The 21,410-nt window shown below is 43.5% G+C and overlaps 1 protein-coding gene across 2 annotated transcripts in view; it reads right to left on the bottom strand.

Annotated features, from left to right (window-relative positions):
- Positions 1-21,410, bottom strand: part of LOC135711780 (neuronal acetylcholine receptor subunit alpha-7-like) — a 321,984-nt gene that overhangs the window by 40,389 nt on the left and 260,185 nt on the right. For both annotated transcript variants that reach the window (XM_065234748.1, XM_065234749.1), the window contains exons 7-8: positions 16,934-17,128; positions 16,317-16,403 (exon numbers count right to left, since the gene is read on the bottom strand). In XM_065234748.1, the coding sequence (XP_065090820.1) occupies positions 16,317-16,403; positions 16,934-17,128 (282 nt within the window). The remainder of the gene's footprint in view (positions 1-16,316; positions 16,404-16,933; positions 17,129-21,410) is intronic.

The following is a 21,410-nucleotide window of genomic DNA, read 5'->3' as shown; positions in this document are numbered from 1 at the left end:
GATGAAAAACTCCAGGCCGGGAATCTGCTTGGTGTCCACTTTAATGTAAAGGGCGAACACGAAATTATTGCGACACATTCAACAGGGCATAACTTTTTTACCATTGGGTAAAAATCAACCAAATTTTGCACACTTTCTCATTGATGTGTATTGTGTACATGCTGTCAAACTCGAAGTCGTGTTTTTCGATTAAACGAAAATGGAGGTGAACCAACGCGAGTTGAGAGAACAAATTCTTTCCAAACACCTGGAATTTCCTGACCTGTCGCACCGGCAGTTGGGAAAAATGTTGAACATTCACCATTCAACCGTCTCCAGAGTGTTGAAGCGGTTCCAGGAGCGGTTGACGTTGGACCCCGGCAAAGTAGCTGAAAGAAAACCGGGACCGGAGAACAAAAAGACGGAGGGAAAGGTGAAGCGGATGATTAAAGCAAATCCCAACGTCTCAAGCCGTAATTTGGCTAAAAAGATCGGCATGTCGCAGAGCTACGTCCAGAATGCAAAGAAGAGAGCTGGACTACATACATACAAGGTACAGAACTTCCCAAACCGCGATGAGCGGCAACAATCGACGGCTAAAACTCGGGCACGGAAGCTCTACGAGAAGATGCTGACAAAATATGGCTGCCGTGTGATGGACGACGAAACGTATATAAAAGCTGATTTTAAGCAAATTCCGGGGTTGGAGTTTTTCACTGGCAAGAGCAAGTTCGATGTGGACGACAAATTTAAGAAGAAGAAAATGTCGAAGTTCGCCTCCAAATATCTCATTTGGCAGGCCATCTGCTCTTGCGGACTGAGGAGTGAGCCTTTCGTGACAAAGAGCACAGTAAATGGCGAGATCTACAAATCTGAGTGCCTCGAGAAGCGCCTTTTGCCGTTCTTGCAGCAGCACGACGAAGCTCCGCTATTTTGGCCAGATTTGGCATCATGCCACTATTCTAAAGGGTGTCCACGATGAAATTGCCACACACAAAATTGATTCGCAAAATTCGAGTTTTCATCCGATTGCCATCAAATTTTCAGGGATTGAGAAATAACTATTAAACTTCATTTTACTATTTTACTCGTATTTTATTTACAGTCCATACGCAAATGCCCGCACCTTGGCCTTAACCCCGGCCATAAAATTCTGCACAACCTGTGAATCAACCGTTTTTTGCATGTAAACCCATACTTTCTTCAGTTCCTCGACTGTCTTCACTACCTTAGTTCGTTTAAGAAGGTGCTGCTTCATAATCGTACTTCTTCGATGGGGCGGAGCTCCGGAGTGTTGGGAGGGTTGAACATTTTCGGCACGAAATTGACCTTATTGTCCGCATACCACTTCAGCACGTCCTTGGAGTAGTGGCATGAGGCCAAATCCGGCCAGAATATTGTTGGGACGTTGTGGGCCTTCAGGAGAGGAAGCAGCCGCTTCTGGAGGCACTCTTTTATGTACACCTGTCCGTCCATCGTGTCCTGGGTCACGAAAGGTGCACTCCGCTTCCCGCACGTGCAGATGGCTTGCCAAACCAGGAATTTCTTCGCAAATTTGGACATCTTCTGAGTGCGGACATGCTCCGGAACGCTCAACTTATCCTTGGCCGTGAAAAACAGGTTGCCGGGGATCTGTTTGAAGTCGGCCTTCACATATGTTTCGTCGTCCATGATGCAGCATTCAACTTTCGTCAGCATGTTGAGGTACAACTTCCTGGCACGGGTTTTAACGGACTTGTTCTGCTTCTCGTCGCGATTAGGGGCCTTTTGTACCTTGAACGTTCGAAGCCCAGCCTTAGTTTTGGCCTTCTGGACAAAACTTCGGCTTAGGTGCAGCTTCTTAGCCACATCCCTAACGGAGGCATTCGGATTTCGGTTGAAGGCTCCAACTACGCGGTTGTGATTTTTGGTGTTGTACGGAATACTTTTTCCTTCACTTCTGGGCTTCCGATCGGTGGTCAACCGTTCCTCGAACCGCTTAATCACTCGCGACACCGTGGAATTCGCGATTCCCAACGTTTTAGCGATGGAACGATGCGAGAGATCCTTGTTCTCGTGATGAATGCGCAAGATTTTATCACGCACGAGCTGTTCTTTCGACTCCATTTCCGCGAGTTTTGATCACAGGGCTTTAAAACTTGCAGGATGTAAATAATGCACTATGAACTAAATCCACCCAAATTTTCATTAAATTCTACCCAACGGTTAAAAAGTTAGAGCAATTTCATAGTGTGGCAATTTCATCGTGGACACCCTTTAAAAGTGTCCTGGAGTGGTATGAGGCCAATTCTGTCCATTTTGTTCCAAAGGACATGAATCCGCCAAACTGTCCGGAGCTGCGCCCGGTGGAGCAGTACTGGGCAATAATGAAGCGGGAACTTCGGAAGAGCAAGAAGACAGTCAAAGACGAGAAGGACATGTTAAGAAAATGGAAAAAAAAAAACTGAGAAACTGGTACCGGATGACACTGTAAAGACTTTGATGGAGGGCATCAAGCGAAAATGCGTTCAATTTTACACTCAAGGCTCCATCGATTAACTTTTCTTTTGAGTTTTGAAATATATGTACAAAACTACCCTAAAATTTTGGTTTGATTCTAAACATTATAAGAAAATTGGCATGACATTTTCGGTGTCGCAATAATTTCGTGTTCGCCCTTTACATCTTGTCATCCATTACGATACATTTCGGCTGCATCAACCACTCGCGGTACAGCTTCCTGGCGCGGGATTTGACCACCGTATTCTGTTTATCGGTTTGGTTAGGAGCTTTCCTTACCTTGAAGACATGAAGTCCGGCAAGTTTCATTGTCTACTGGACGAACCAGACGGAAGAATTGACCTTCTTGGCCACGTCGCGAATCGAAAGGTTCGGATTGCGTTTGAAGTAATCCCTCACCTTCCTTGCGTTCACGGGGTCGGTCGTCTTCGCTTTTCTTCCGCTACCAGCTCACCGCTGGGACGAACGATTTTACCACACGGGACACGGTCGAATTGTCCATTCCAAACTGTTTCACGATCCACCTGTGGGGCTGACCTGGATTTTCCACGACCGCTCCCATAAGTTTTTGTCTAAGCACTTCTTGCATTCATTTACATTCATTTGCCACTAACTTTTTTCATCAACAGCATTCCGCAAAATTATGTATAGAGCTTTTGTAGAATTTGTTATTTGCTACAACTTTTGCCCATAATTTAAATCTGTATCTCTTATGCATCACGAATTAGAGCGGGCAGATCTTGTTACTGTTTTTCAGTGAATGTAAAATACATTCATTGAAAAACAGTAGTGTATTCTGTTCGCTCTGGTTCGTCATGCATAATAGATGCGGATTTGAGTTGTGAACAAAAGTTGTAGCTAATAACAAAAACTACAAAAGCTTCATACATTTTTTGCGGAGATCTGTTGATACAAAAAGTTAGGGGCAAATGAATGCAAATGATTTTCCATGCCTGCTTGGAAGCCATCTCAATAACCACCAGACGATATTTTGCACATGTAAACATTACACTCTAAACTTGGTTTACCCAAAATACCATTAATTGTTACCAATGCAATAGTTATACACAAAAGAAAGTGTTGCATTTTTTACTACTACCAAGTCTCGTCACTATTAACAAGGCATAAAAAGTAACAAGGACTAAAATGTGTTCCTTTGATCCTGTTCCCCTAGTTTGAAAAATCCTGTTCCCCTAATTTGAAGCTGTCAGGGCTAGGGGTTTTGGGAGGTAGATCTTATACCAATAACGCATCACGAAAAGGTAATCTACCAACGTTACTCGCTTCCGTAATTTTTGTCATAGAAAACTAGTATTGAAGCATTTTATAAAATGGTTTGTAGTAGACTGTAGTAGACGCTTTTTAGGAATAATTGAACTTCAACATATTTTAATGATGTCGATAAGTAAGGTAGTTAAGATTCCATGGAATATATTTGATTAAACATGTGATATATAGTTGATGATAGACTTCAAAAATTCAACCATACACGGTATAGATTATGAAAACGACGTAATCAAGACATGAAGTCGACCACTTTCACTTTCAACTCATATATGTATTCTTGAACAATATTAACCTAAGATTGTAAGTTTGTTAAGGATGCATTGAAATTCTCTGTAAAGTCTCGTTTTTTCATGGTTGTTCTGATTTCCCGGTTAACTTCCTCGGTTCAGAGGTCAACTTGGGGGCCAACTCGGGGGCCAGACAAAATGTTCAAAAATTGAATTTGAATTGATGGTTGTAATATTTGTTTGTGATTAGGTTTTTTATACATCAAGACAATTTTTTTAAATGTATAAAAACTAAAAGGGGAGAGGGAGGGGCAAAAGTATATTTTGCTCCTTCAGAAAATTATTGGGAGAGTGAAAAATGACAAAGTCCCTTTAACTTGCCGCCTACACTGATAAATTAAACTATTCCCATTTTGCTTGAAATTTAATCAATTTGACATTTAACTCAGTTTAATCAACAATCAATACAAAACTAACGATTTTAAATTGGCTCACTACTTGACTAGCCTATTGGTCCCATGCAAACGGTTAACGTATCCCATTCTAGTCGAAATTCTAGTACTACGCAATGTTTGTTTTGATTTGCTATGAAAGTTTGACAGATAAAATGAGGGGTTATTGGTTTTTCCTATGTTTCGAGGGGTGAATCGATTAGCTTGGGACCGAAGAGAGTACCAGAGCTGAGCCAAAAAGTTGAGCACGTTATTTCGGGACCTTCTAGTCTTAGAGTTACCTCTGTGGTTTAATCATACCGAATGATTAAAAATTAATACTCTCTTTCTAAAAAATAATCTTCTGATGTTAAACCCAGTTTAATAATGGTTGATTAGATTGAAAATTATATTTTTTTTTAATAAATTTTAATCATTTTTTAATCAAAAAATATGTGTGGTGAAGTAGTGTTAGGTTTTGAACGCTTGTTACTTTGTCATTTATAGATGAAATTAAAATCCGAATACGCCAATCGATCGGGTTATGTAATACAAACCTGCTGAAATAAATATTTTTCAAATTTTTCTATAATAAAACTTTTGAAAAAAGTACAAATGATAATGAAGTAATGAAATTGGGTTGTTAGCGGAATGCTAAATAAAACAGCAAAAAAGGTTATCTTCCATTTAATTCCACTTAATTAATTTTGGTATCCATGACAGATACGTATTTCGACTACAATGTGCAGTCTTCATCAGTGTCATTCCCATTTTTTTACAAATGATAATTTTAGCACTGTTTTCATGAAATAAGCGTTTTTCTCAAACCCAACCATCATAATCGAGTACCATTTGGTTGCACATCGTTCTGTTATATCTTTCACTGCTGTCGCGCTTCTGCTCATTACCGCTTCGTACGGCGTGGCGCTTGGTCCTGCAGTAAACAGGAGCAAGTCAGTGGCTAAAGCTGACTTGGTCCCGTTCACCTAAGGGGCTGTTCATTAACTACGAAGGGGGAGAGGGGAAAGAATCCCAAAAACTGGTCAACGTAGTTAATGAACAGACCCTAATACGAAACGCGGAAAAGTTATTTATGCAAAACACACCCCCTCCTCCCTTATAACGACAACCTGAAAAAAAAACATGGACTTTAACGATCACTTTTTTCCGGGAAATAATTGTTAGACAAACTACAATGTAGTTTAAAAAAGGTTTAATTCCGTTAATATTTTTACCCAACTACTGCCCAGAGAGCTTAGAAATTGAGAAAAGAAAAAAACCGCTCACAACATTTTCATGTTATTCTGTGGGTGATTTACCACCAACTGACTGTAAAATTTTAGTTTAGTTTAGTTTAAATGATCTTTATTTTAGTTTAACTTGGACGATTACCATATAAATTTTTACTAAGTGATTTAATTGCTTTCTTCATCTTTAGGTATGGGCAAAATTCAAAATTTGTTTTACAGGATTAGTCCTAGACTTAGTACACGGTCGACCACCTTGGTGGGATTGGTTTGTTTTGTTTTTAGAATTTGAAGAGAAACTACTTAATACTACTATTTACAGCTTAAAACTAACCTACTCTACTATATACACTTAACCTACTATGTACAAATTACTTATTAAAGCATGTTCAGAAAGATTGCATTTTTGAATAAATTTAGTTGTCATATCATCAATTTTGGAATCTACTTTGGGAATTTCTGCCTCTTGATGGAGGTCTGCTATTCTTGTGTCGAATGGACGATCTAGGATCATCCTCAACACTCTATTCTGTGCAACCTGGATTTTGTTCCTGTGGGTCTGAGCGCACGATTCCCACACCGGGGCGGCATAGAAGATCGCGGGGGCTATGATCTGTTTGTAAATAGCCAGTTTGTTTTGCCTTGAGAGGCGGGATCTGCGGCAAATGAGCGGATACAAACACCTAACCAAGGCGGAGCACTTAACTAGGGTTTTCTCTATGTGCGAGCGGAACAGGAGCTTCTCATCGAACAACATCCCGAGATAAGTAACATCAGTGGACCACTCGACCCTTGTACCATCCATTATTACGGTACAGGAGGGAGACGGTTTAAGTTTTGGTGATTGTCTGTGAAGGAACATGATCGCTTGGGTTTTCGAGGCGTTGATTTTGATTTTCCACGAGGTGGCATAATCAGTAAAGGTGTCAAGGCATCGTTGCAGCTTGTTCGTAATTTCACGAGGCATCCTACCCTTGACGGCTATCGCGGTGTCATCTGCGAACAGAAAGAACACGCAACCGTCTCCTAGAGGAGGGATGTCCGACGTGTAGATGCTGTAAAGCAGTGGTCCCAGCAGACTCCCTTGCGGAACACCTGCTGGGATCGGAAATTGTCCCGAAAGGGAACTATTCAACGACACCCTGAACGACCTTTGCTGGAGATAGTTACGGGTGATTTTCACAAGGTATGGTGGAAAGTTGGAGTTACAAAGCTTGTATATAAGTCCGTCGTGCCAGACATTGTCAAACGCCTTTTCGACGTCTAACAAGGCCATGGCTGTGGACTTGGATACAGCATTGTTACTTCGGATGTTATTCATCACCCGCACTAGCTGATGATTGGTGGAATGCCCCTTGCGGAACCCGAACTGTTCCGGAAGAAGAATGTCATGTTCCTCCACAAACTTGTTTAGTCGGCTGAGGATCAATTTTTCGAACAGCTTGCTCAGCGCTGAGAGCAGGCTAATCGGTCTGTAGCTTGACGGTAGTGAAGGGTCTTTCCCAGGTTTGCGGATCGGGATGATTTTTGCCACCTTCCAGATGCTTGGAAAGTAGTGCAGCTCCAAGCATCTGTTGAGGATGGCAGCCAGCAGCGAGTGGACCCTCGGGCTGATATTTTTCAACGCTAGGTTGAATATTCCGTCAAACCCGGGAGCCTTCATGTTTTTACTATATTTCAGCGCTGAGCAAATTTGTTCCTCTGTAATCCGTTCTTCTGGAGGGACGGCACAAGGGGAGGTATCTAACGTCTGGACGCACTGCACAACCTGGTTCTCGAGTGGACTTGGGATTGTAGAGCCAAGCAAATGCGATTGGGCAATGTGCTCCCCAATTGCATTGGCCTTCTCTTCGTTGGTGATAAGCCGTTCGTCATTGACTCTAAGTGGTGGAATGGGCTTGGGGTGAGACTTCAGCACCTTGGCAACCTTCCAGAATGGTCTGGAACGGTCGTCCAGGTTCTGAACGAGCCGCCCGAAACTCTCGTTCCGGATTGAGACCATTCTGGAAGCGATCTGCCGATTCAGATCGACCATTTCGTATTTACGCTGCAGATCCCCAGTCCGCTGAAACTGGCGTCTACGAACATTTCTGAGCCGAATCAAGAGTTTGGTGTGGGAATCAATTGCTTGAAACTTACCCCTCACAGGAACTCGTCGAACGCACTCTTCGTCAGCCACGGATATGGCTTGATGGAGACCCTCCAGAGCCCGGTCGATGTCCTCCACTGTGTCGAGTGGTGGGTTGTCGTCGATGTGGCGGTCGACCACGCGTCGAAACTGGACCCAGTTGACTCGATGGTAGTCCTTCCGCTGGCACGGTGCAGGGGCCACGTTGTAGCCCAGCTCGGTCAGCACCGGTTGGTGGTCCGAACTCAGGTCGTTGACGGCAACCGGCTTGGCTAATCTGGTGTTTGCCAAGAACAGGTCCAGCGTCGATGGGTTGCCCGCCGGTGATGTGAAGGTTGGTTCGTCCGGAAACCAGACGGAATAGAGACCATGCTGGGAATGGTCGAATAGCAGGCGGCCGTTTTGGTTCTGCTGGTAGTTCCGCCAGGCCTCGTGCCGGGCGTTCAGGTCCCCTCCGATTACGAAGCGGGCATTGGTGTGGGTTATGATGGCAAGGTCGTTCTTGAACTGCTGTGCTGTACCATTGCTAACGGTACATTGCCGGGGGCAGTAGACAACGATGAACCGGACGTTTCCGGTCGATGTTTCCACCTCAACGCCGACGGCCTCGATGATGGAAGTGCGGTAGTGGGGTAGGGTGCAGTACTTGATGCCTTTCTTGATGATGACCGCGACACCGCCCCCCCTGGAGCTGGTGCGATCAAGCCGGACAATGCTGTGGTCGGGCAGCCAGAAGCTGTCACCGGTCTTGAGGTGGGTCTCGGTGAGAAGGCCCACGTCGATGTCGTGCTTGCGGAGGAAGTCTGCAAGCTCAATGTTTTTCGCCCCTACGGAGCGAGCGTTCCAGTTGGCGATCTTTATGGGTTCACGGTCCATAATTAGCGACGAAGGAGATGATAGCTTGGAGCTGTTGTGTTCTTGTTGCGCAGGTGCGCTTGATGATGATGGCCTGGGCCAACAGTGTGACGATCTCATCCGTTGACAGCGGAGAATCGTCTGTAGCTTCACCGGTTGTACCGGCCAATCCCGGAGCAGGGGGATCCGTCGATGGGCCGGAGGCTTGACTGGGTACTGCAGCGGCAGCCGACTGGGCAGCAGCCAACTGTTGGTTGAGCGGGAGCGGCGCCAACACTGGAATTGGCCGTGGTTGGACCGGTGATAACGGAGGAAAGTTCTGCGCGTTGTTTTCCGGGACCTTCTTGCGACCGGGCTGGTTGTTGGACGAGGCCTTCTTCCGGATCTCGGCGTATTCGGCCCGCTTCGGACAGGCCTTACTCGTGGCCTTGTGGGCAGCACCGCAGTTGGCGCATGTGGGAGCGGCTTCCTCGATGCTGTCGCAGTCGTCGATCTTGTGGTTTTTGCCGCATTTGATGCAGCGGCTGGCCATGCGGCAGTTCCTGGTGCCGTGCCCGAACAATAGGCAGTTCGAGCACTGAGTGACGCCACGGTGGGTTGGCTTATACCGCTCCCACTTCACTACGATGTGGAACAGTGTGCGTGTCGTATGGAGATCCTTCACGGTTGTGGAGTTCTTCTGCAGATGGACCAAGTAGAGCTGGTCACGATACTTGATGGCCTTGCTGCGGGTCATCTTGTGGATTTCGACCGGCTTGAGGCCGTTCGCCTTAATCTCGTCCATTAAGATGGTGGTGTCCATGTCGTGGAGCCCGCGCAGCACCACTTTCAGCGGCTTGGTGGCCTCGACGTCGTGGGAGAAGTACTCCAGCTTCATCCTGTCCAAGAGGGCCTGGACTGCGTTGTAGTGATTTTCGGCCGAGACCATCAGTTTGTAGCCTTCCGTGCACCGTTGAATGGTGCAGCGAAGGCCCTGCTTAATGTAGAAATCCAGCTGCTCCCATAGCCCGGGAGGGAAGCCCTTCACATAGAAGGGTGGCAACTTAACTTTTTTAGGCACCATCTCAGGGTCCGACTGCGGCTGGGCTCCGTTCTGCAGGGCGGAGAACGGATTGTTGCTCAGCAGCTTTTTTGCTGCCGATGCGGTGGCGCTGATGTCTTCAGGTCTGGGTCGTTTAGTTCCGGGAGGCCCCGGCTGCGGGTCCGCAACGCCTGTCGGGACGGGCAATGGGGTTTTCTTCTGCTTCTTCTGAGCTGGCTCGGTGGTCGCGCCGTCTCCTGGGAGAGTCTGTTTTCCCGGTAAGCCGGCACTCGCGTTACCGCGCGATTTCTTACCCATGGCTGGGTCAGCGAGAGCGTCACTATACAACGCGGAGCTAATTCGACTTGCGAACGAACGAACGAAACTAGAGAGAATTCAAATCGACTGAACTGCTCAACAGTCTGGCAGCGAATGATGAATTGCACTGAGCTGACTGTAAAACATATCTGGTACCTCTATATATGCAATTAGATAAACATCCGAAGTCCATCCTTTTTTACATATTCTGCACAAAATATACTACGGACTACGATTAAATCTACGAAAATCTCTAATAGTAATGCATACCAACCACTGCACCGACACGGACAACGAAATTGGAATTCTCGTAAACAACACATTACCCATAAACGATATCTCTTCGATGTCAACCAATAAGCAGCTTGGGGGAGGGGAATGTGTAGTACCCCCCTCACTTGCTAGGATGGAAGCGAGTCTAGATAGGGAGGCAGTCCGGGACGTCTTTCTCCTACCCGTTGATTGCAAAACTACTAGCTCGGCTGCTCTCAACGAAACCGGAGAAACAAGGCCCCAGCTTCAGCCAACAACCAATGGAACTAAACTACACATTGAAGCAACAAGAAGGCATAGTGCACCACGGCCGCTTCCTACAGCTGCCTTCAACGATTCCGAATCATACGATCGTTATTATAAAATGCGGATTCAACCTTCTAGCAGCAGACAAATCGATAAAGCATCTAATGTATTTCCTGTTCTTTCGCCCTGACCAGGGATGTTCCGGCTCGATCCGAAGAGCCTCTGGCGGCAGTTGACGTGGGCTACTCATCCCCCTGGGCAAGTACCCCCACACCTCTAGTACCTTACGATCAGTCATACCCCATCGTTCTGTCCAACAATCTAGGAATCTACGGCAATACTGACGCACCAACTCACCACGAACGATCAAATACAAAAAACGACGACAGTAGCAGCAGCTCCCCCACCGACGAGCGCAGCATGAAGATGCTGTTCTTTCAATGGAATATCCGCGGTTTGTGGTGTAATCATTCAGAACTACGACATCTTGTACTCCAGAACCCTCCTATTGCTATTGGTTTGCCAGAGATGATGTGCAAAGATGCAAACAGAGCCCTCCAAAAGCAATATACTTGGAATCTTGGTAATAGACATTATAATCAAGGCGCTGGTGCAGCAGGGCTCGGAATCCTAAGCGGAGTTCCCCATCACGTTATTAACACAAGCTCTCAAATTCCTGTGTGCGCTGCCCGTCTGCATAGTCCTTTCAACATTACTATAGTGTCTATCTACATTCCACCGAACAGCGCTGATGCAGACATCATTAACACTCTCGATGACATTACAACCAACATGGAACCACACTATATCATTGGCGGTGATTTCAACGCTGCTCACGAGGCCTGGGGCAGCCCCAAGTCAACACGCAGAGGTCTAAGACTACTAAGCTGGTTCGTCCATAATCAACTAGTGGTCATCAACAACGGAGAACCCACATTTATAAGCTCTTCCCATGGCAATGCATCTTGGATAGATCTAACGGTGGTTTCAAGAAATCTCGCGAGCAAATTGAATTGGTCGATCGCAAATGATACACATGGCAGCGACCACTTTCCTATCAAAGTATACTCCCAAGACCGAGTCTCCGAAACAGGACACCGCAGACGCTGGCTATACAAGAACGCCGATTGGGCCCAATTCGAGAATACCATTATTGATTCCTTGAAATCAGACACAGATCTATCAATTGACCAGATAAGTGATGTTATCATTGAAGGCGCTGAAGCTTCTATACCAAAAACATCTAGCCGACCCTCCAGGAAAGCAGAAATCTGGTGGACTGACGAAGTAAAAGTTGCAGTCAAGGCACGTCGGAAAGCACTACGTAACCTGAAGCGAACCTCAGCAACAGATCCCAATATGGAAGAAACCCGGAAAAATTTCAACAAGCTCGGATTGCTGCCAGGAAAGTGATTGCAGAAGCTAAACTTAAATCTTGGAATGCTTTCTGCCAAAGTTTCAACCCACATACGTCAGCCGACATCCTTTGGAACAACTTCAATAAACTATGTTGCAAAAAGAAAACAGGACAAAGAGGCTTGGTGATAGACAATAAACATGAACAGGATCCTGCAGTCATCGCTGAACAATTCGCAAATTACTTCCAGGAAGCATCAACAACAACAACTCCTGATTTGGATGGTACACCAGACGACGAGGACACGGATTCAAGTTTAGAGACCGAGGAAGATGTCGCTATGAACGCAGACTTCACAATTCAAGAACTTCTACGAGCCATCGACTCGGCTAAAGGGTACTCTACTGGCAGCGACAACGTTGGATATCCAATGATTCGCCATCTCCCTATCACTGGCAAACTGGCGATGTTACGATGTTTCAACCGTATCTGGGCCGAGGGTAAGTTCCCACAACGCTGGAGAGAAGGTGTAGTAATACCCATACCAAAACCTGGCACTTCACAAAGCTCTGTCGAAAACTACCGTCCCATCACGCTCCTGAGCTGTATTGGTAAGATATACGAACGCATGGTGAACCATCGGTTAATATCATTCCTTGAAGACAATAATATCCTACATCCCAACCAGCATGCCTTCGAGCTGGTCGTGGAACGTCAACATACTTTGCCGAGCTAAGAGAAATCTTAGAAAAGGCCAAACGCTCAAAACCCCACCTGGAATTCGCACTATTGGACATTCGGAAGGCATATGATCAAACTTGGCGCCCACATATATTAAATCAACTTAATCAACTCAATGTTGGGCGCCGTGTTAAAATGTGTATAACTGAATTCCTTAAAAATCGACGATTTTGTGTCAGCTACGGTGGTTCATATTCATCAGAGAAAACTCAAGACAATGGCGTCCCTCAAGGCTCGGTACTAGCAGTAACGTTATTTTTACTACCCATGAATACAGTATTTAAAGTTGTGCCTAAGAAGATCCGCATTCTAGTATACGCTGACGACATTGTTCTGGTTGCATCGTGAAAACAACTACCAACGGTACGTCGACATCTTTCGAATGCTGTTGACGCGGTGAATACATGGGCAAAATCTGTAAATTTTTCTCTATCGGCCTCCAAATCATGCCTTCTGCACGTCTGCCAAAGATCCAGACACAGATGGGCTAACTCGAGAACAGCGATAGTTATTGATGGTGAAAACATACCAGAGGTCAACGTTGCTCGCTTCCTGGGAGTATGGATTAACAAGAAAGGCCAGTTTACCATTGATGGCGCAAAAACAAAAGAAATCCTTCGCAATCGAATAAACTTCATCAAGGCTTTGGCACCGAGGGCAAGCAGGTCCTCTCTATGGAAAATTACAAACGCTGTGTGTATGTCAAAGCTAACATACGGTATTGAATTATTTGGAACAGAACTTACCAGTCTACTGCAGCCTATTTTCAATCAGTTGATGAGAGTCTCATCAGGAGCTTTTAAATCCTCCCCCATCCTTAGCTTGTCCGTTGAAGCTGGCGAACTCCCACTAGATTTACGACTAGCCGAATTGTTCATACGCAAATATTGTCGATTAGCAGAAAAAAGCAACCACGAATACCCACACTTCCGTAGAGCTGCAAACACTATACTCTTTAATATTTGCGGAGAAAACATCCCAACTATAGCCAAACTTCAACGCATTGGTTGCCGTCCCTGGAATCTTCCTCGTACCAAGGTGGATTGGACCATCAATAGGGCCTTCAAAAAGGGACAGAACACGAATAACGCCAGGATCATCACTCGAGAGCGCCTCAGCACCAAATATTGCGAGTACACCAAAATGTATACGGATGGATCAAAAACCTATAACGAAGTTGGCATTGGAGTCATCGGACCCGGCATTCTTGTCGAAAGAAGCCTTCAATCTCAATGCAGCGTCTATACTGCAGAATCTGCAGCCATCTTAGCCGCTGCGCATTACGCTCCTAGGACACCCACAGTAATCTTGTCAGACTCTGCCAGTTCCGTCGCTGCCCTCGATAGCGGCGAACTTCATCATCCGTTTTTACAAGCATTCGAAAAAGTAGCTGCAAAAAAAAATGTGGTTTGCTGGTCACTCAGGAATTCCAGAAAACGAAAAAGCAGACCAAGCAGCAGAACGAGGACGGACTGCTAGAACGTTTTCCCTATCAGTTCCTGCATCTGATGTTTCGCAATGGATCCAAGGGCTTTTCCGTCGAAGGTTTTCAGAACAATGGATCACTCAACGGACTACCTTCCTTCAGAAATGTAAGCCATCGGTTGAAAATGGACGGACAGGGACGACCGACGAGAACAACGAATTTTACCCGGCTTCGCACAGGACATACATGGCTGATGAAGAAACATCTATTCGATAGAATCAGTTCCCCCAATTGTGAAATATGTAACTCTGAACTCTCCGTTGAGCATATACTGGTTGATTGTATAAAATTTGATCATATCAGGGAAGAAATAGGATTAAGTAACAACCTCCTAAGCAACGCGAAAGAAAACGAGACAAAATTACTGAAATTCATAATAAAATGTAAACTGTTCAATGCACTATAAGAATTATGAACTAAAGTTTTAATCAGAGGCAAATGAACCTTCAGGTTTAAAACCTCTAAAATTAAAAAAAAATGTATTCTTGAAGAATATTAACCTAAGATTGTAAGTTTGTTAAGGATGCATTGAAATTCTCTGTAAAATCTCGTTTTTTCATGGTTGTTCTGATTTCCCGGTTAACTTCCTCGGTTCAGAGGTCAACTTGGGGGCCAACTCGGGGGCCAGACAAAATGTTCAAAAATTGAATTTGAGTTGATGGTTGGATTGAAATTTTACATTGAGATAGCATCTTATCTGTAATATTTGTTTGTGATTAGGTTTTTTCATATATCAAGACAATTTTTTTAAATGTTTAAAAACTATAAGGGGAGAGAGAGGGGCAAAAGTATATTTTGCTCATTCAGAAAATTATTGGGAGGGTGAAAAGTGCCATAGTCCCCTTAACTTGCCGCCTACACTGATAAATTAAACTATTCCCATTTTGCTTGAAATTTAATTAATTTGACAGTTTAATCGTACCGAATGATTAAAAATTAATATTCTCATTCTAAAAAATAATCATCCGATATCAAACCCAGTTAAATCACGGTTGATTAGATTGAATGTTATCTTTTTACCCTTCTTACAAAGAAGGGTATAGATATCACTTGAAAAACCGACTATCGATCCGAGGCCCGGAGGGCCGAGTGTCATATACCATTCGACTCAACTCGACGAGATCGGAACATGTCTGTGTGTGTGTGTGTGTGTGTGTGTGTGTGTGTGTGTGTGTGTGTGTGTGTGTGTGTGTGTGTGTGTGTGTGTGTGTGTGTGTGTGTGTGTGTGTGTGTGTGTGTGTGTGTGTGTGTGTGTGTGTGTGTGTGTGTGTGTGTGTGTGTGTGTGTGTGTGTGTGTGTGTGTGTGTGTGTGTGTGTGTGTGTGTATGTGTGTATGTAACGAAATGAATGCGCTCACGTTTCTCAGCAACCGCTCAACCAATTTGGACAAACTCGGCGCCAAATGATAGGTCTTGGGGTCCCATTGAACGCTATTGAACGGTTTTGGAATCGGTGAACCGGTTCCGGAGATATGGCCGGAATAAGATCCGGTGAATATGGGCCTTCACGATGGATTTAACGTAAAACGTATCAAAACCATCATGCGACACATCAAACTACTACAGAATTCAAAAATAAGATCAATGCAAGTCGTGTTAAGTGTTCCAGACCACATTGGACACACTTGGACATGTTCCGGGTACCCCGGGGAAGTTGCTTGAATATGAATTGAATTAAAACCCATTAAATCACATTAAAATACGATGATAAGGTGATTGGTAGCCTCACCAAATAGACTACACCCGGATATATTCCGGGTACCCCCAGGCAGTGGCGTAGCGTCACTGGATGACACGGGGGTGGGGGGCTTGATCACTGATAATGACAAGAAAATAAATAAACTTGAATAAGTAAGAAGGGTCTGATCACACCATAGGTGGATAAATTCGGGTTTTTGAATAAGTTTGAATCATTTTTGAATCATTTTTAATAATTTTTGATTGAATTTTAATCTTCTTTGATTATATATTAATATTCAAAAGGAATAAAATTTAATGCTGGAAAGATGAATTCGAATCTGATCATGCATGACTACTGCCAAAGTAATCATGGTTCGGACTCAATAAGGTGAAGCGGGAATCTGCATACTTTTTAAGCTTTTTTGATTTAATTTAACGTTGAGTGTATGATCAAGTTTCAAATCTATTTATTTTTTTGGAAATGCTCTCAAAGGAAATGTTAAACAATTTCAGCCCACAGTCGACCAACTCCGAATACTCACCTAAAAGTGGAACAGCATCCGACGTGGCTGGCATTGTTTCAGCAACCATGTTTAAAAATACAGTCAATGATAATAAAATTGTTACACCTGGATGGTCAAACGAAGAGGGTCGTATTTGTTCCATTCCATTCCGTTCCGTTCGGATCCCCGAGTGCACCGTATAAAAAGAGGATAAAGCGCGCGCATAAAATTGAAACAAAGATAACCGGAGAAATGGAAGCAGACAGAAATACGGGTAATTAATCCTCGGATGCTGGAAAAGTGAGGACTGAGGACAGGATAGGAATGGAGAGGAACGCCATCGTCATCGGGGTCAGCTGCAGTCAGGTTGGGTCAATTATCGTCAACGGGGAAAATGCTTGCACAATATGTAGGTATCTAGGTATAACGAAAAAAAATATCACAACAACATTTCAATTTGATGCTTAAACCATAAAAGACGCAAAAAAAGCACTTTCCGACTGACGACACTTCGTGGAACCGAAAGCAATTTCCAGCTGCCCCGATTCAGAGTGCTCCCCCGGGAGAAATATGTGCATGAACATTCAAGCGAATCGTTCTGATCAGATAATGGAATTGTTTAAGGGAGGGGTGATGGATGCCCACACTGTCCGAACCTAATGATAACTTTTCTCCGGAATCCGGCGGTAGTGTGAATCCGAGCAGTGCCATCGACGCTATCAGCACGCACGGGACGATCAAATTAAAAAAATAGTACAACGTCCGCCGCCGAATGATGATGGCAAATGTGATATCTATGTAAGGCTCCGGACAGCAGTTGTAGTAGATTTCGTTACGCTTCCCAGGGACACCTGCAAGAAAAATAAAGAGAAAGATGATTAAAATCGTTAGCTGGGGCAATTTGAGATGAAGTGCAACTGTGGTGTTGATTTCCGCCCAGGAGTACACTTTTCACTGCACCAAAGCGGTAAACATGTGAAGGAGCTGCAGTTGAACGCTTAGCCCTTTAACCTCCTTTGATGTTTTGTTTTTCATGGAAGCATCTCAAATTTTCTCAGAAAATATCCTCTTCTTATCAAGGAAATTCCACCCGAAAATTTTCTCAGTATTTCGGAGTTTGGACTTGAACAAACATAATTCTTAAGCGCAGCTATGAGAAAACATTAAAAATGTTTATTTCTCGACACTTAATTACAAAATACCTTCATCCATCTTCCTTAAATACACCAGAGACAAATGTTTAGTTTTACCACAAACTTCATTTCTCCGGAATAATACAAATCCTTTCGAGACACATCCCAAACCGTATCGGTTTGCGGTTCCAAATCCATTAAGATTTTTTCATCCTTCCTTCCCATCATCCATTTACAAGCCGGTCCGAAAACCCGGACCTGTCACAAGCAGCTCACCACAGTCGGAATTTAACAGGCCATCGTGTTACAACCTTTTTTTTTTGTTCTTTCTGTCCATTTCCGTTGAAGCTCGTTTGCGGAGGAATCAGCTACGGTAGGTGAAACGACGAGGTGATGAAATTCAATTGAAACAAAATGGTTGAAATCCTCGACCGACGACCGTGGTGATCTTTGCTCGTTGACGTCGTCCGTCGTTTCTAGTCTTCACAGCTAATACATCCGTGCCCAGCAGCAAGAAGCAAAGAATCTCGGGGAAATGGGTGAGGGAATTGGAACAGTTTCGTTACTTTTGCTGAGATGACAACTCAGTAATAGCAGCAGACCAGATCCAGCGCTAGCCAGCAGATTTGATTATCGGAAAAGCGATTCCGTTTGAAATGGTCGGAATTTTGTGCCTTGCCCTTTTCTCGGTGTGTTCCTATAGGTGACGTGGTGTGGTTCGTTTTGCTTACAGCACACAATTGTCATCGTCGCCGTCGCCGTCGAAGCAGATGTGGTGAATCATTGCTGTGAGTTTTTGGCCTGTCGTTTATTTTATTTCGTTTTTGGTTGCAGGGCCGTATCCAGGGAGGGAAATTGATGATGAGTGAAGGTACTGGACGCAACCCTGCCTACCATGGGTGTTGTTTTACGATGGGTGGTATCGATTGCTATCCTCTTCAATGGTTGAACGGTTGACGTGTTTTAAATTGGAAGAATCGCTTTGGATGAGGAATTTTGTGACGATTCTAATGAAACGTTTGAGTGTTGAGTACACAGGGATGGGGAAGGTGAGGGATTTCAAAACATGGGAACAATGGATAGCTGCCAATGGGACGCAATCACACTTTGGAGCAACGTTAATTCTTCTTAGATTAAAAAAAATACGTTGCACTCAATTTAATGTTCTGTTGATCCAATCTGCACTGGCAGCTGCTGCAAAGCTTTTGAAAATTTCTCTACCACAGTTTGGTGGAATTTGAATAAGTGGATCACATTTAACGATTTTCAATTCGTTGATACATTCTTTGGCAGAAATTCCAAGCATCTGCTAATTTTCATGGAAAATCCTTAAGTTCCATAGACTTATATGAAATCCTCAAAATGTTTCTGAAGATCTCTGTATTTTTAAAGCTTTCGAAGTTTTTTTTTCTCAAATTTCTATTACTTCCTCAAGCTCCCGAGATTTTCTTGGATATAAAAACGAAATAATTACTATAGTTCTATGATTTTCATTGAAGTTTCAAGATTTTGCAGAAGTTCATGGAACTGCCCTTCTATTATCGACTCTAATTCGTAGCTTCTTCAATAGTCTAGACTTTCCTGACGTTATTAGATTTGTCCCAAAGATTTTTGAATGCCCTCAAAGTTCTTAATTTCTCAATTTTTTTTTTTTTTTTGAAGTGCTAGCTTTACTGAAATTAATTGAATTTCCTTGAAGTTTCCTTAATTTTTCTTAAGTTTTGAAAACTTTACATACGCTCACGGAACTTTGCTTTAATGATGTGATGATGTTTTTATGCTTGACTGAAGTTCTCTATATTTGTTTAATTTTCCGAAAAAATGTCTGGAACCGTAAGTGGGGGTGACAATGGGCCAAATAATCAAAAAATTTCGTTCCCATCCTTACAACATTCACAATTTAGCAAGGAAAACAATTTTAAGCATGTTAAAATATGACTCCCCTTTCCTTGGTTAGTTTTTGCACCTTGCTGCTGGTGGGCGGGCTTAATTTCATGTTTCATTGTTGGAGACGGTAAGTTTATGGCCGGCGTTGCTGGCTCATGCCGCAATAGAATGGCGCCACGGGCAGGCAATGGGGATTACTAAGCTTCCCCTCTCTGATGAACCACTACATGAGAAAACCAAAGATCTAGTCCAGCAGTGGGGATTTTTTCATAACTTAAGGAGCCCTATCTACCCTGAAAATATGTAAAACCCGGAACCAAACACCCTGTATAATAAATCTTATTTGTTAACTGCAGCAGGAGCTTGTGTTTTGTGTAGGAATAGGAATTTGAGCGGGGTTCTCTCTGTTTATACTCTTCAGTATGACGCGTTTGACATAGATGGCCCACAGAAACTCACGAAGAGCTACTGATTCCAATCAATAGCGGTGTGGCTTCTTCTTTCTTCTATGGATACTCATGGCTGATTGCATGGATACTCGCTGCTTGCAGACAGCTTTTCGTTGTGTACTGGAGAACAATGTTCAACGCCACACCACTTGCCGAAAGCACTGCTGCTGCTGATGATGCTAGCTGCTTGCGGGGAGCCTTTCGTTGTGTACCGGAGAACACCGCCACTTACCACGCGGTGATTGGTGAGACCGTATGTAACTCAACTTTGAAATCTGTGTTAGGGAAATCGCTTTTCGTAGGCAATCGGTGATAATCTTAATTATCATTGCAACAGTTACACATTCGTGCATTTTTCAATAGTGACATTTTTTAAATGATAAAGTATTAAATCAACAGATGCGTAGGAGTATTTCTGATCGACTGATGATAAAATTATTGAAATTGGTCCAGGGGCAGCTGAGTTATTAACTATCAAAAACTTTCATAATTTTGTTACATGTTCCATTTTCTGTTTTCACAATGTGTACCCCAATATAGAAATCAAAGACATAGTCCTACGTCAAAAAACTTTCCAAACCAATCGCACTTGGACAAAAAAAGACACCCACATTTGAGTTCAGATTACTCAAAATCGCTAAAACGTAGGTCACTCATAGTTTGAGTAAATTTTCCGTCACTTTCCCGGGGAAAACTTCTCGAATATGGAGAAAAAAAATAAGAAAATTGTACACAGGTTAGAAGTGTTCTAGTAGGCAGACTAAAACCACAATCCATTTTCCTCATATTCGAGAAGTTTTCCTCGGAAAAGCGTCGTAATTTAATCATTCTATGAGTGACGTACGCTTTCGTTGATATGAGTAACCTGAACTCAAATATCATTTTTGAGTCGTTCTCATTGGCCGTGCATGCAGAATTTGTTTACAAAAGTATGTCAAGTGCGTGTTGGTGGAGTCGTATGGCAAAGTGTTACAACCCTTTTTCTGCTGCATCACCGTTGAGGTGTTCGTCATAGTAATACTCCCACCTCTCAATTTTATGGAGTGACCATTTTACGGATGTTGTTGATCTTCCGCACGACGGTCCCATGGCTATCTATCATATTTAAGTTCCCAGACAACCAGAAGTCGTATAATAATGTACAGACAGTATCGTAAATTGCTACAGTTTTAGTCAAAATCGCATATAAGAATGGCATACCTCGCATTATGTTTAAGTTAAATCGTATAGAATGCGAATTTGCGACCGATATGCGATGACTCCTTTTTCCATAGTACTGTATCTCAAATTAAATCGGATTACATCGTAAGACTTTTCAAAATGAATTTGTTATTACAGATTAAATCGTATATGATGTTAAATCAACTCGTTTAAAATTAAATTAAAATATGCACGTATATGGCCTCCACTTTTGTACGTATAAGTCATTTCTTTGCATTATATATGAATTGTTTGTTTGTATATATGTTTGTATATCACGAAAACAACTTTGAATATACGTGCATTCTGGTTGTCTGGGTTACGATCACAAATTCATTCTTATATCACAGTTCCTAATGTTTTTGAAAAAAAAACTGCGGAGCTCTAGGATCAGTTTCATTGATTAACCTCTCTTATGGATATTCTGGACTTACCAGAGAATGGCCCCATGGCCATTTGGGTCC

The sequence above is a fragment of the Ochlerotatus camptorhynchus genome, unplaced genomic scaffold (assembly GCF_037179485.1).
Source record: "Ochlerotatus camptorhynchus isolate MF236.1 unplaced genomic scaffold, CSIRO-AGI_Acam_v1.1 ptg000442l, whole genome shotgun sequence".
NCBI lineage: Eukaryota > Metazoa > Arthropoda > Insecta > Diptera > Culicidae > Ochlerotatus > Ochlerotatus camptorhynchus.
The sequence above is the reverse complement of the archived record's forward strand: the minus strand, read 5'-3'. Positions and strand labels throughout refer to the sequence as shown.